Below are 16,594 nucleotides of genomic sequence, written 5' to 3' on the forward strand. Positions count from 1 at the left end.
TTCTTAAGTAAAACTAAAATAAAACAAACCAGATTAAAAAAAAAACGCAACCTGCTTGGTTTGTCCACAGAATAAAAACTGCAGGTACAGCGAATGCAGCAGTTATTGCTTAATACAAGATCAGTGGGTAAAATGTGTGGATCTACTTCTGAATCAGAGCTTGTGATTAATCCACAAATGAGTAGACCTGACATTAAAACCACTAAAAGCAATAAGAATCCAGTAAATAAAGCTTTTTAAAAACCAAGCCAAACACAAGTATCAGCACATTTCACAGAGAGCGGCTAGGTGCAGCGGGGTGTGTAATGTGATTGTCCACCGTTTGCATCCTATTGTGTTCAACAGTGGCACAGGGGATGGATACAAACAGGAGGTCTTTACAAGAAATTGCATTTAAGACAACAAAAAACCTCAAGCGGTCAAACTTGAGAGGCGCTGCATTCAAATGAATTGAACTGAGAACGCAACATCTGTTGTGAAAGTTACATCTTTTGTTCTCTGAAAAAGGAAATGTCTACACAACCCTTGGGCAAAGTCGAACATTTTCACAATGTAATTTAATTGCATGCTTACAGGAGGCTTTTAAAGGTCCCAAACACACCATGGCATGTCGATTATTCACTGCTTCTAATTATTGTACACGGCTAAATAAAAATGGTCTGGAGGACAGATTCAAGGGCTGACGCCATCTGGATTTCACCATTACTGCAGTGGGTGATGGGAACCGTAAACCCCTGTTCAGCTTGAAGATGAGATGTTGGAGGAGGCTGGTGTCCCTAGCAACAGCCTTAGCTCTCTGATTGTAATGCAGGCACTAGGCCAGCAGAGGTGCAAATGCAGGTGTAATTTCACTATGCTTGTGCAGCGCCAGCTTCACACTTTTGTGGCTCCAAAGGAACCCGGATGTGCATGAGGTACGAACGATGAGAGAAGCAGATTGGCATGATTATTCACATAAATTAGCACGGTGTCATTTTGGCACCAAATGGTGTAAAAATTCAACCAGTTTTCACCTGCTTTATTTAGTGGAGGCACACGTATTGGACGTTTTTCATCTGGTACACATTTCAAATACATTTTAATAATTGATTAATGCCAAATTATCTACAACGGTGTGGGGAGGTCCTTCTGTTTGAGTTCAGTAGACATTCAGCAGCAGCAGCAGAAGGGGGAAGACAGAAGGGGATTTGATTGGTCTTTATTGAAGCAGACCCCGATGGTACCTGCTGACGTACTTCTTTGACAAATGATATATATTCATCCCGCTCCAGACCCTTCTCAGGGCTGCTCCAAGATTGCACTTGTACATTGCCAGGCCCATGTGCGATTGGCATGAAGGGTAATGAACAAAAGCTCAAAGATTCATCCAGCAGGCAGACATGTGCAGCACGGTCTTCAGCAGCAGTGAGATTGCATTTCTACAAAGTTGTTAAGAGTTATAAAAGGAAAAAAAAGAAAAACGTTGTGCCGTCAAATCTCCTTTTGTGTCAGCACCAATTCAGTAATTCAGAGTTTCTGAATACTGATTATTGCATTAATAATTAATTACTTCATATGATCTATATACCATATCACTGCCATTTTCTTTTATTTATGGTACAAAACTCCTTTGCCTCCATCAAACCGCTTTTTTTTGTAACGATCCGTTCTGAGCATGAACAAACCTCGGGACGCTTTCGTACTTTTAGCCGCCCCCGAGGGATTTGGAATGGGTCCCTGTGTGCACATTTACTGTTGACTGAATTGTCTAGTTTGTCGCAGTGATCTGGGACATTTTGGTGGTGAGTATTTTGAACCTTTTTTTAGCGTTTCTGGGACAATGGGTCTTGGGTTTTAATGCACCCCTCTCCTTCTGAAATATTGTTATTGTTTGTCCTGAGTCACACTTTGTAGACTATTTACTTTATAAATAAAGCTTTAAAGGCTGTTTTTCTTGCCAAAAATACATCTGTCTAGTTCATTCTGCCAAAATAATAGCAGGGTGATTTTGTTTCTTCTGAGGTTATCAGCATTTTCACTTGCTGTATAACTGCCACATGACAAAGGCAAATGATAAAGGCAGCAGTTCTCTAATTAAAGTCATCACGAGGCTCTCTGGGTGTTCAGCAGTCTACTGTGGGCAAATATCACTCCTCCATCCCATAAGTGCTCCCTTTTGCTCTGGTCTCATATTTAAGTGTTTGCTCTTGCTCTAGAATTCCAAATACTAGTGATGCTGTTTTTAGGGTCACAGAGGGGTAAAGCCTAGCCCAGCATGAGTAGATTTTTTCGCTGTATCTCAATATTTTTTCCTGAGACATCATCTCCTTGCATTATTAAATATTTCGAAAAGTTTAAAAGGACATGAATAATCCATCCATCTCTTCCCTATACCATGCCATCCTCTTTTTTTCTGGGGAACTGCCAGCATGCACAAACGGCAGAGAAAGTCCCATTACTATGTTTTCAAGCTATCGCTAGTAGCGGCAGGGTCATACTCACGGTTAACCTGACCTGATTTGTCTTCGGACTGCAATATTAACAGAGTGGAGGAAGGGCCTTAAAATGGAGGGTCAAAATAGTTGACTAAATAAGTCATTCTAACCTGTAAAACACTTCACTGTGCGTTCAGACCGCCGGTGACTGTAAGGGACAAACCAACGTCCAACAATTGTCGCTGCAGGACGTGCTACAACTCAAAGTTTAGCTGACCTCGTCTTTTTTCAGTGCTCTGATTACTTTGTGAAGCGTCAAACAATCCTATTTTTTCATATATATATTTTTTTTAAAAAGTTAAACCCTGCAGACATGCATTTAGAATTAACATTTAGAATTAACACTTATCACGTGGTGATGAATCCGTTTACTCAACAGTACTGACTTTTGAGCTGCACATCTGTCCGTTTGTGCTTAAATTGTGATTGTGATTACAAATAAATGTTTTGGCGACACACATTTTGACACCCATATCATTTTTTTGCTTTTAGTAAATGTTAAAAATCTTAAAATACATCTAGTACTAGTACCAGTTTAGGATCACAGAGTACACATACAAACCAAAACAGGAAGAAATAAAGTATCGAATGTATTAGCCTCAATCCACAAATGCTGATGGTTACCATAAGAAAATAAACAGCGTCTCCAGCGTTCTTACCTCAGCCCGTAGAGGACAGTGCCATCTGGGTGCAGTCGGATCATACGGTTCTTCACTGTCACCCCATGAAGAAAGGACTTCTTGTCGTTAAGGAAGTAGGTGTCAGGGAGCCACAGCTGGTCTGCTACACGGTTGTCCAGAGTCAGGTTCAGCTTCATCTCAGTGTAGGCCAGACGCTTATCCCGCCAGCTCTGCTGGAAATACATTGTGATGGTGTAGTCCTGGGGAGAAGGAAAACAAAATCACAATAACCGTTCAGATGAACACAAGGCCATAAGCTAATGAAATAATTGGGCCAAAAGTGCTTTTCTTTGTATCTTATTGTTTGCTTCCAGTGCATGGTTTGAGTGAACCCTTTATAGTGGGCATGGTTTAACAAACTAGTAATGACGCATGAACGTAGAAGTTATTACTTCAGCCTTAAAATCACAATTACCAGATGATACACTAAGTCATGTAGGGAACAAGAACAATGTGCAGAGTTTAAGCTGACATGAAGATGTCGATTCAGTGGTTTACCACAATGTAATTAAATGAAGGACAAAGAGAGGAATAAGCACTTGCGATAAGGCCACCGCAGCAATAAAAGCAGAAAGCATCTGCTACAAGCGCACTACACTAAACTGTTGTTATGCTCTCAGAACATGAACATTGTTTTTGTCTTTTTATGCAATCAGAAAAACAAACTGCTCCAGATCTGTAAAATAGAACATGGGCATCAAACCAATAAATACTGCTGTGCTAGTGTTTTACACTGTTTCTAACTGACAAAGGGCCTTTCTTATTTCTCTAATTTCCCCTCCTCGACTCCTCGAATCCTCAGTCCTCCGGTAGTGACCCGGAAATGGTTTTCAGGCCATGTTGAAAGACATCTAATTTCTCCAAATGCACATCGAGGACCGAGGATTGAGCGTCGAGGAGGCTCTCTGGAGGAGCTATAATCGAGGATATACTGATGGGTCCTCCACGGTCCTCCGCGGCTCCTCCGCGGATGCATTTCCGGCAACAGTGATGTTTAAAAAAGTCGTGACGCACGGCCGGACTTATCTCAGCCAATGACAGCTCTGCATGCATCCCCTGGATATTATTTTATATGGGGATATATCCAGTCTCTGATAGTGTTACGTTATTATGCTGTGAGTGCTCTCATAATTGTTTGATTCTGAAATTATATTTATATAAATATATATATATATATATATATACATATATATATATATATGTGTGTGTGTATGTCCGCATCAGTAGCCTGTTATTGTCTCATTATACCGCACTGTGAATGAATGAAAAGTAAATATATAAGTCATCATGAACACATCTGTCCATCACACAGAGGGCCGCTGTGCCTCCTGTCATCATTAATGGACGTCTCTTTAAAATGACCGCTCAGAGGAGAGGAGTTCTCATTTCTCTAACCGCCTGCTGCTTCCCCTCCTCTCTCCTCGGTTCCCCTCCTCGACTCCTCCGCTCGCATCTCCTGTGGGCAGGACTAAGACACGAAGATAGGAGTCGTGTGGAGGCGTGTGGTGCAGTGGGTTGTGAGTTGGTATTCGGATCAGGAGGTCACAGGTTCAAACCCCACTGCAGTCAGCATGTCGTTGTGTCCCTGGGCAAGACACTTCACCCCAAATTGCTCCTGTGGGGATTGCCCACAGTATTGAATGTATGTAAGTCGCTTTGGATAAAAGCGTCTAACAAGTGACATGTAATGTAATGTAATGTAATGTAATGGGAAATTAGTGAAATGAGAAAGGCCCATGAAATATTGTGTGCCATTTATCTCCAATAATTTTTTTAATTGCATGTTCGCCTAGCTTCATGTGTTTGAGCATGATGCATGATGGGACCGTCAGGATCCCTTACATCCTGCTTTGTAATTAATGAAGCAAAGTATTTCGTATTGAGAAGTATCCATCATGATGAAGTGAATGAACACACAGGTCTTAATACGCACTCAACCATACAACTGATAAACTACTCAATCAGCCCCCTCGCTCATAAATGTTATTAAAATGAGCCGTTTATAAACGCATATTTGATGAAAGGAGCTCTAATCTAAAACTTTATTTTACATAGTTTTTAAAAGAGCATCATTACAAACATTAATATTTTGTCTTCTTTTTTCCCATTAGAGCAATTTTTAAAAGCCTCACCCTCATTACAATGAATTAAGAATCAAATATACATACAACTTATCAAGTGTTACCGCTTAAGACTCATGATTCAGAGTCATACAAGAGCAAAGACATCTCAAGCCGATCACAAACACATTAAGAACAAAGACTGCTATGGATTTTCAACTTTTATCGCAAAAGGAGAACACTTAAAGTATGAAAAAGATATATATATTTGTTTTAACTTGGGCTTGATCACCATATAGGTGAAGTCACGCTGAGGGAAATAAGGAGAGTGCCAAGAGACAAAATGACGTCATCAATGAGCAACCCTTTTTCAGTAGTTCAGTACATTGCAATATTTATTTTCATTTAAATATGTCTAAAGTCCTTCCTATCTCCACAGATACTCTGTAGTATCCTCAGCCTGGTTGAATCCTTCAGACCAATAACCAGATTGTTTTCTGGGTGGGAAGCCAGTGCGGGATCGTACGACGAAAGTGTTTGTAACTCACCATGTTTACTTCTGAGATGGAGTCGATGCTCGCAATGTTGATGCTCATTCCTACGATGACTGGAGGACCTGAGGAAAGAAAGGAAAAAGTCGAGTCACTAACATGCAACCACTGGAATTTGAATGCACTTTCATTTGTGCCAAGCAGCATAAAGAGATAGAGTGGAGAGAAATCACCTTTACTTTTTCATAACCTTAGGTGCATACACGGTACCATAGAATTGTGTATACAAAAGAAACGATTTCACCCACACACGTGTTTTAAATATTCCTAGTTAAAAGACCAATTTCATATTTATTTGCATTATGCATTCTTTGCACATGTTAAACAACATTGATGAAACATTTAAATCTGTTCTTGCTGTCCAGAGGGTGTATGTGTAACAGAGAGTAAAGACCAGCTACTCTCCTGTTATGCTTGAGAAACAACACAAGGAAAATGCATTCATCCAAGATAATTTGTAAACTCGAAAGGAATGGGAAAAGCAGACTGTGCATCATTGACATGATTACAGTACATGCTGTAGACATGTAAACAGCTATGCATATGAACTCCCCTCCAAGTGCAGATAACACTAAGCTCACTTTCATATTCACACAACTTATCCATTATCCATTCACAGAGGCCAAGTACCCACAGACACTGCAACCAAGGGAAGAGGAATTCAGACACACTGTGTTATGTATGAGCACACAGATAAGCATATGTACAGTATAGTATTCATCTAAGGGTCATTGTTCATAAGCATGTCATTAAGACTGTAAAGATAATTGCATTCTCTACTTATCTTACTTTATAACGACATGACTGATAGTGTTTACATAATCGGCTTAGCGCACAATATATGGATATGACCTCGATCATTTTTACGTTATCAGCTTACGATATATCGGCATTACCTAAATGACTTATACTTTAATCAACTTATGCTACTATATATGGACAAGATAATAGTGTTACCATTTATCGGCTTACAGAACCGTTTATGGACACGACCTTGATTATTTTTATGTTATCACCTTATCATACGATATATGGATACATCGTTGATAGTTCTATAATTGATCAGCTTATTGGTATATTCAGTATATAGAAATTATCTCGATAAATTGTCCTTTATTGACTTATCGTAACTGACAAGACCTTGACAGTGTTTAGATTAATCGGCTTATTGTCAGCATAAAGACATGACCTCAATATTTGTTTTCTGTTATCAGCTTATCGTACGATAAATGGAAATACTTTGATAATATTGTAATTTATTTGATTTTTTATTTGATTGTTTTTACATGAATAAGCTAATTGTACGATATATGGACCTAACCTTGATCATTTGTACGTGTAACGACTTCTCGTACTAAATGTGAACATGACTGACATTTTTTGCTCACCACGATATTTCCCTTTGTGTTAACATATGTGTTTGTCTGCATACAAATACCACTATGATTGTATCCAACATGATGCCGGTAAACAGCAGAGTTGTCCTGTCACAATGACTTGGCCTGACACTACAGCCACACCTAGTAAAGACCGACAGTAATGCAGAATAAGCTAGACGCAAAAGTGCAGAGAGGGCTGGAGTTCATTTGAAGTTTCATATTCCTTTTATCTGTTTTACACTTAATACCTTTTGTAGCAAGCAGAGAAGTAAAGCAAACTAGCGCCCAGCATTTGAGAAGCCGTTGCCCCAGGCAGTGGGTTTTGTGAGGGAACATATTTGTTGACACTGATTCTCAGTGTTTTATCATTTCAAATGATTTCTCCTTATAAGCATTTTTAGTCCTTATGTTATCCTTATCACCTAAACACGCTCCCCCCCCGTCCCCTCGTCCCTTCCTTTTCAAACCGTGTCAGCCCTACATCGCTTCAGTGAGAATGATCGGGCCACAAAATATGAAGTGCTGACACAGTGAACAGAAACAGCGAAACATCTCAGTGATTGGTTTATGAGGCAGTGCTGAATCAATAAATTCAGTTTAATGTTTCATTGTATTATAGTGGAAATGGCATTAGCATAAGGGTCATAAACAACAGAAAACAGCTGTACTACAATATGTACGTTTTGCGAGTATCATCATAATCGAAAGGTACTTTTACTCAAACAGGGTTTTAACAGTACTGTTTGTATGTTTTATTTTCCGTCCTTATGGAGCGCTTCTCTCCCTGCCACTCTGTTTGTGAAGGTCCTCTCCTGTGACTCACTGCACAATCATAGAAGACATTTAGAAAAATATGCTAATGAGAAGAACTGAACAGTTAAGAAGCTAAATGAAGTAAGGTGTCCTTGAAAATCCGTTGAGATCACTTGTTTTCACATTTTCTCTCTCCTTTAATACTTTGCAAGGTCTCGTTCCCCTACACAGTCGTATCTGCACAATGTGACAGCCATGAGCTAACAACATCTGAACAAGCCCGCCTTAACCTGCCATCAGGCCCTGGGGCTGATTTTGTAGGCCCCCTATTTAACCAACAAATCAAAGTCATTTATAGCCTCGGCAGGCTCTGTGATCACACACACACACACACACACACACACACACACACACACACACACACACACACACACACACACACACACACACACACACACACACACACACACACACACACACACACACACACACACACACACACACACACACACACACACACACCACTAATTGAGAACCATGAACAGCAACATATGGCCTCAATGCCAGGTATCAGTAGATGAGAATGATCATTATCTCCGGTGGATTAACACAAACCTAGTTATGTAAAACTATGCACAACACATTTAAACCTGCAGGCTACTGGGAATCAATGAATAGTGCAGCATTGCCTTACCTCTTTAGCAGTGTTTCCTTTTCCGAACACCACTCTCAAACTTTTTCTTCTCCGAAATTGTCTCCTAAACAACCTTCATCTGTCACTTAATCACTCACAATTTGAATCAGTCACATGTGAAACATATTCTCATTCTGATTGGTTGTTAAGTGGTGCCCACTGACTGTTACGGAGTCATCATTTTTGAGAAAAATCTCTGGAATCCATCGATCTGATTGATTAGCAGAGCAAAATATCAAAATACTACGGAGGGAAGATATTTTCGTTTGGATTACTGGTCTAGGGGAAGCTCGCGAGTGTGTGTGTATGTGTGTGTGTGTGTGTGTGTGTGTGTGTGTGTGTGTGTGTGTGTATTGTGTTTGTTTTCCGGGGAAAACACTCACGAGAAACACCGGCTGTTGTTATGCCTGCTGTGACGTCAAGTTACTCCGTTCTCTGCTTGTAATTATGCCGAAGCTTCAAAGTTGTATTTATCATCTGAATTTGCCGAAACAAGTTTAATATTCTGAAAGCCAAGACTTTGTTTATTTGAAATCAGATGAAAACAAACTGTAACGGACCCTGCAGTGTTATCTATGATTACTATACGCCTTACATTCAGAATTTCAGCGGAGGGAAGGGGAGCGGCACTGTGGAACAGCAGAGTGGCGAGGGAGAGCTGTCTTCTTCCTTTTAGCTTAAAAAATGTATTTATCGTGTGATTTTGGAAATAAAAGTTTCATATTCTGAAAGCCAAGACTTTGTTTATTTAAAATAAAAATAAAACACCTGAAATAAAAAAATTAAGATTTTAATTATTATTATTTTTTTTTTTTGATTGGCTCATGATAGGCCCCCGAACTCCGTAGGCCCCTGGGCTTCAGCCCAGGTCAGCCCGTGCATTAAGGCGGCCCTGCATCTGAAGCGTCAGGTAGGTCTCAGAGGACGGGGTGATTCATGTATACGCTCAGCTGATGGATCTAGTGCACGGGTTCATAATATAGACTTAGTTTAAAACAAGTAAAAGAGTACATGATCTCTGTTTGACCAGAACAGATCTACAACGCCCCCTGCCTTCTAATCCTCTCAAAACTCTTGACAGTTACTGAAGACAGCATATGTCATGATGATGTGTATGGGTTGCAGACTTCTTCAGATCAAATCCCATAAATATCTTTGACAATGTATAACAATTGCTATCATAACCCTAATCTGTCCAGATAGCATAGACAAACCTGAAATAAAGAATCTGAGTGCATGAAAAGGCCATATGACACAACTATACTTTCTATTATTGGATATGGCTTAAAATACATTCCAATCAAAGCTGTCACTGTGCACTTCACTAACTATAGTTCTTTCTCATTGTAATAACAGCATCAACCCTCACATTGTATTGCTTCAATCACTAATAGCATGAATCTAAATGTACCTTCTTATATGAAAGGAGAAAGGAATGAACACATTTGACCAAACACAAAACAAAACAGACCAACAATTGAACACTCTAGCGTGAATTTGTAAAACCTCATCAAATATGTTTGAATGACACAGCAGTTTGCTTGGATGAAACAAAATACATGTTTCTATGTTTTTCATCTCGGTAAGACTTCACCAAGTGCATTGTAAAACCAGACTTACATGAAAAGTATAATGGGGTCCAAACACCCCATGCAAGGCTAAACCAAATGCTCAGTGGCCCAAAGCGAACAGGAAGCCATCACTGAATAAAGTCTTACACAGGTGGTTTAACACATGTTTCTTAGCATGCCTGTGCAGGTTACACCCCCCCCCCCCCTGCAGTGCACACTGCCAGGATGTGATCATACTTTGGACCACAGGAACTGTTGCGTTATTCCAAATCAATTATTCACAAGGTATGACGTGGAAACAGGCAACTACTGTAGTTAAAACATCCAGGTCTCTTTCTGTTTTCTACAGAGCTCAGCAACTAACACCAACACAGACTGAGTTTTGTTTTTAAATGTTCCTTTAGTAATTCCACCGTCGGCCATTTCCACAACGTTGGTTACTAACTAAAGAACTGATATTGGTACATCCTGGTAACTGGGAAAAGCTAACAGGAAAAACTAAAGTGCTATCCTCTTCCTGTTTTGGTTGTGTAATTGTTGACGCACCTCCTTTTTGCCATTAATTCATTCTCTGAGGAGATGGGATACCATAGGGACCATCAAACTGCTGATAGTGTTTTTATTATATAGCCATTACATTATGCAATGGAAATTCACTACATAATGATGAGTCATAGCAAACCTATGTAGTACTGTTCGTTCAAAACCTACGGGGCAAATATCCAATTAACGAACCGTAGAAACATCCCTCGATGCACTGCACATATTTCAATGCATGCATCTATGCACTGTCCACAGCTATTGGGGTGCTTGCTAATATGATTGCATTTGTACACATGCATGTAATAATGCCAACCTGGGTGTATAACATTGTGTTCAGCAAAACATGATCGTATATATATAATAGGTACCTTATCTGGAAGCTCTGCTGCAAAGGAAAGGATATCCTGTACTATCCTGCACTCTTCCTACAATCCTGAGATATTAGGGTCAGGAAATACTCCCCAGAGCCTGAGGGGAGACAGTCGTGACTGTACTCATCTATGACATCACACTGTTAAGGGACATTCAGAACTTCTAATGTCAAACTGTAGGCCCTTTCTGTTCGAGTTGAACAGTAATGACTCCTCCGTTCACTTCAATATATTCAAAAGCCAAAGTACACTACCCTTTCTTAAAACTATGATGGGGTGAAACAGAATTAAATCCATAACAACTATCTGCTAAAGAGGACATATGTTCATTTTCAGGTCCATATTTTTATTTTGTGCTTGTACTGTGACATGTTTACATGCTTTACATGCCTGTTTTTAAATCTCGTTTAAAAACCCACTTCTTTTCCCTGGCATTTACAGGCCAGGTGCTTTTAAATTTGGGTTTTTATCTTACTAGTGTTTTGTATTGTTTTTACGTCATGTAGGAGAGTTTCTCAGTCTGTGGCTTTTGATCTGGTTTCATTGTCTCGTGTTTTACATTTGTTTCATGTCCTGTCTGTTTTTTATATATGTATGTACAGTGTATGCTATGTTTTTATACAGTTGTTGATGTACAGCACTTTATTCAACTCTGTTGTTTTTAAATGTGCTATAGAAATAAAATGGATTGGATTGGATTTACTGTTTAATAAAGTCTTTATTTTTCTCATACTGCCTTAGCTGCAGCACCTCTTTTCACCCTCTGTCTGGAACCAGAGCCCAGTCTGCTCTGATTGGTTGGCTTGCTGGTTGTCATTGGTCACTCTATAGAGCCCCTTAGTCCATCATGTATAATGTGTTGGAGCGCTAGCAAATACAAGCCTAAGTGTTACAAAGTGATGTCACTATGTAATGGAAGTAAACAAAGTAGTCCAATGGATTTTAGCCTTTGCAGACCATGCACAAAAAACGTATAAAACACAATAAACAAAATGGAAAACCCCAATCGGCATAATAAGGCCTCTTTAACATGAAGCCTCATTTTAAATGACATGTCTTCCAATTGGGCCCTTCGTACAGATATTGCTTGATTAAGATTTATTTTTTTCAAACACTAAATTATTAACACGGAAAGCACTTGACCCAAAAGACCATCCTCCCTGTTTTTTGTAATCCTATTTCCTTCAACCTACTCCTCCCACTAGACTGAATGCCCTGAAGCTTTGTCATATTCCCTGACCCATCTCATTAAAAAAAAAAAAAGAGGAAAAAGTAGGGCCATTTTCCATCGCACTCTGTGAAGGCAACCAGTAACAGTTTTCCGTAGAGATGTCAAAGTACATTTGTTCGCTAGATGAAAACAGAAAGCACCAGATCTCTTTCCGTCTCTCTTTCTCTGCATTTGTTGACCCCGTTTCATTGAAACAGAGGCCCTCACTTTGTCCCCACAGCTTTCTCGAAATAACGTTACCTGCACTTGCACTCACAAGTTGGCAGATCAACACTTCTCATCTTTAAATAACCATTCCTCCAATCAGTGTCAACCACCATTTTCAACGTTGCCTAGAAAAGGCTTGATTTTGTTCTCATATAACTTGGATATTCTTAAAAAAATACTTCTTATAAAAAGTGTTCTGTGCAGTCATCTTTTAGTCTATCCCTTTGTCTGGATTTGATATAAAAGGAAGGAGTGAGTGAAAGAGTGTCCCTAGGCTCACCATATTGTCTCCGAACATTATCGTATCAGTGTGTTAACAGTTTCTATTTCCTTTTAAAGAGTGCATGTGATTTTACACCAATGTCAGTCCAATATCACAATAGGAACAGCTTTCAACACACTCCTGGTGATGGCCTGGATGTAGATGTGAGTAACAGAACAGACAAAGAAACAATAAGCACTGATCTCAATATTGTCAACCAGTGTTGCCTCTTGTCTGAACCCGGCATGTGGCTGCCTGCGGGACTGGGCACAGGGACAGCGCTCCGAGCATGGAACACATTTACTGACATTTTACTAATTTAAAAGGTGCCCTGTTGGGTTTTTCACCATGTTCTACCTGCATGCACATAAGAATGCACATGTTCAGTCGCAATAGGCACAAACGTACTCTTTCAGTTTATAGATGGACAACATTGATTACATCTATACAGAGCTACAGTTAATCAGCAATCGAAACTAGTCTTGCAATACAATTAAATATAGCAGCATTTTGTTCTGATTCAATTTGGAAATTGTTGATTTGCTTTTTTTTGGCGAGTTTGATACAGTACCCTTCTCATATCTGTCCGGTAAATATATTCAGCTACAGTCAGCAGTCGGTTAGCTAAGCTAAGCTAAACTAAGCATAAAGATTGGAAATAAAGGGAGACAGCTAGCCTGGCTCAGTTCAAAGGTACAAAAAGGCCTGCCAGCGACTCTAAAGCTCACTAACCAACATGTTTAAATCTTGTTTGTCTAATTCTTCAAAAAACGAAATGTCAGAACCCTGCGGTCCTTTCCATCATGATTGACTAAAGAAATAATGTGAAAGAAAACACACAGACTTACATTGTGAGTCATTTATGTGACAGAAGTAAAGGCATGTCTTCCAGCCCACAAGCAAAGAGGAGATTTTCCATATGTTTGTTTTTAGATTGTCCTCATGCATTCTGTTGTGTAGTAAAGAGATTTTCAAAGCTTTAACCATCATGTGAGGGCATATTCAGACTCTCTTATTGACCATCATGTTCCTTGCGAATGAGATATTGATCACTAAGTACATACAGAATGATTGAGAAACGGCCATACGAGGAGGGATATTTTCCAATTTCTTTTGCCCTGTTATTTGGATCTGATCCAAAAGGATATAGGTTATTCCTTGCCCAATGCTACACACTTCCACCAAGTTTCATGAATATAGCACATATATATCTGATATCCTGCTGACAAACTGAATGGAAAACATCCTTGGAGGAGGTTCCATAAGTATTATTTATGATCCATCACTCTGATTGGGCAGCAGTATCGAAGGCTATCATAACCTCATCAGATATACTATTAAAGTGTAAATAATGTGCTAATGACTTTGACCATACCTTGTCCCAGAAGAGCCATGTAGCAAAACTACAAGCAATCAATAAAACAACTTATACAAATCAAATGGTATTTTTATTGCATAATAAAATAGCATTCACTGTTTACAAAAGTAATCATGCCGGAAGCAGTTAAAAGGAATATTGTGCATACTGTAAACAGAGGGAAATAACTATTGCTTAGCCTTCTGGCGTGTCACGGGCCTTAGCCCTCTTATCTTTATGGGAAATGCGTCCTTAATAATACAAACATAACTTCATTTTGGAGCTAAATGCTGTAACATTTACATTACGTGCTTACTGAATGGCGTTGCCCACCTTATGATCCCCATGGTAAACGTATACAATTAATATATCATTCTCACCACATCTAAACAGTGTATCTGCATCGGATGATTGACCCGGATCACGGCTGAGCGAATTTTTTAGCGAGGTCGGGAACTTCGAGTTGATGCAGCTTCGAGAATAATTCCCCCGGATGGTTCGAAAAACAGGCAGTCATGCATCTCGCTGTGCTTATAGTGTTTTCACTCCATGTTGACAGTTGCCTTTTTTTATTTAGCCTAGCTGTCCCCTCCATTGCTTATAATGTATGTATGCTGTCCTCTCAACTCGAACAATGTGCTTCAAGTCTGACAGTCTCATCGAGCCTTAGGGCAGACAAGCAACACTGATTTAGTGGGCGGCAAGGCTGCCCTACTTAATGATTTCCTTGCTGAAGGCATTTCATATCAAAACAATATGTTTATATAAGTTTAGTGTCAGGGAGTGGTCATATTGTTTTTCCACAAACCATGGCTTGACCTTAGATCTCCAACAAAATCCCATTGTAGAAATCTGACAAACATTCCAATTCAAATGTTCATTGGAATGTGTTTTTTTTTATACATGCCCTGCATGTGTTTGACATATATATATATTTTTTTTACCTTTTAGGGTATTTATGAATTGTGTCCTTGGGTGTCATGAAAGGAACATCCAAATAACATAATTATTATAATAATAAGAGGTTGTTTTCACAACAATATCACCCAATTGTTTGTGGACTTCCATTCTGAACTATGAAAAAAATGTTTTAGGCAATACAAATATTTCCCTTTATTCTTAAGAATTCAAAACACTGTACAAAAGGTTAATGTTAGCAGGTGCATCAACCTGTCAATCATAGCCACACCCTAAAGCATACTCTGCTTCAATGTTCATTTTATTTTAAATGTGACCATAATTTGAAAAATGCACATCATTCTCTATTTAAGAAGACTTTAAACTAGCAATAGAGACTGGAACCTTGTCCGGATAATGTTTACTGAGGTAACATCAAGTAAGAGATATGATAATTTTTCATAGACCTCTACAGTATACAATCTGACTTGTTTCTGAAACCAGCTGATGGATATTATAAAAGATGCAGGTTAGGGGCACATATACATTGGCTTCACTTTTCAGACACGGAGGTTGCAGCTTGGTTGCACAGCGAATCAAACTGATTTATGTATGTCACTGTATAGTCAATGCCAGCTTTACCCTGGGCTGTAAAGAAGGCTGTAATGGGTTGTCATAGTTTTTAGTTAATGTGGTTCTCCTTAGTCTGTCAGAGAGCAACCAGCTGGGTGCTTGACAAATGAGCAAAAACCATTAAGTGCTTCCATTATGGATTGTCAACGTCAGCCAAACTCCTATTGTACATTTATTTGTTCCTCAAAGAGAAAACACATGTACATTAATGGCTTTATCTTCCGTCTTTGACAGAGTCTGTTTCTTTTTAATCGTTAAGTATTTTGCCAATAAGCAAACTTGCAATGCACTAACATTTGATTCTGTCTGGTGGAGATTTTTATAATGGAGTTTGGTATGGTATACTCCACAAGGGGAATCACTTAGGGTTGGCCTAAGCTTACCCTGGTTGTTGTTAGGGTTAGCAGAGTCTCATGGATGGTAATATTAGACATGTCTGCCATGCATAATTGCAGGCTTTATCAGTTGTTTGGGGAGTAGGGTGGTTTCTCTAGTCAGAGTAATGTAACTACTACATGAACAGAAAGGATTTGAGGCAGAGAGTGAGGGGATTGCAGACGTCTCTAATCATATTTCCTGTGTTTTGTATTTTGCAATTTTGTATTTCCTCAAAAATGTATTACATTAGTATTTTCTTTGAATATCAACAATATTAATGACTGAGATCGTTGATTTCAACATGTGCCTGATAACAAAGGAAACACACACTGCAAAAGTAGTTCCAAAAGGCAGTCTGATATTTGAATGCAACCACAAGAGGGCAACATTATGACACTCCCTCACTATCTTCACTGCATGGAAATTGGATATTTTAATAAACGGAGCAGCATAAATTACCAGCACACAGGTGCAGAGATTAGGGTGTGCGTTAAATCTTTTGGCATATCTGGGTTGATTCTGTGCGTGTGCCAATAGACAGTCGCTTTCAGCA

At 39.2% G+C, this 16,594-nt stretch overlaps 1 protein-coding gene across 1 annotated transcript in view; it reads right to left on the reverse strand.

Annotated features, from left to right (window-relative positions):
- Window positions 1-16,594, reverse strand: part of gabrb4 (gamma-aminobutyric acid type A receptor subunit beta4) — a 66,634-nt gene that overhangs the window by 26,927 nt on the left and 23,113 nt on the right. The window contains exons 3-4 of the mRNA XM_034226662.1: window positions 5,763-5,830; window positions 3,134-3,354 (exon numbers count right to left, since the gene is read on the reverse strand). Of these exons, the coding sequence (XP_034082553.1) occupies window positions 3,134-3,354; window positions 5,763-5,830 (289 nt within the window). The remainder of the gene's footprint in view (window positions 1-3,133; window positions 3,355-5,762; window positions 5,831-16,594) is intronic.

Source organism: Gymnodraco acuticeps, unplaced genomic scaffold (assembly GCF_902827175.1).
Source record: "Gymnodraco acuticeps unplaced genomic scaffold, fGymAcu1.1, whole genome shotgun sequence".
NCBI classification, from domain to species: domain Eukaryota; kingdom Metazoa; phylum Chordata; class Actinopteri; order Perciformes; family Bathydraconidae; genus Gymnodraco; species Gymnodraco acuticeps.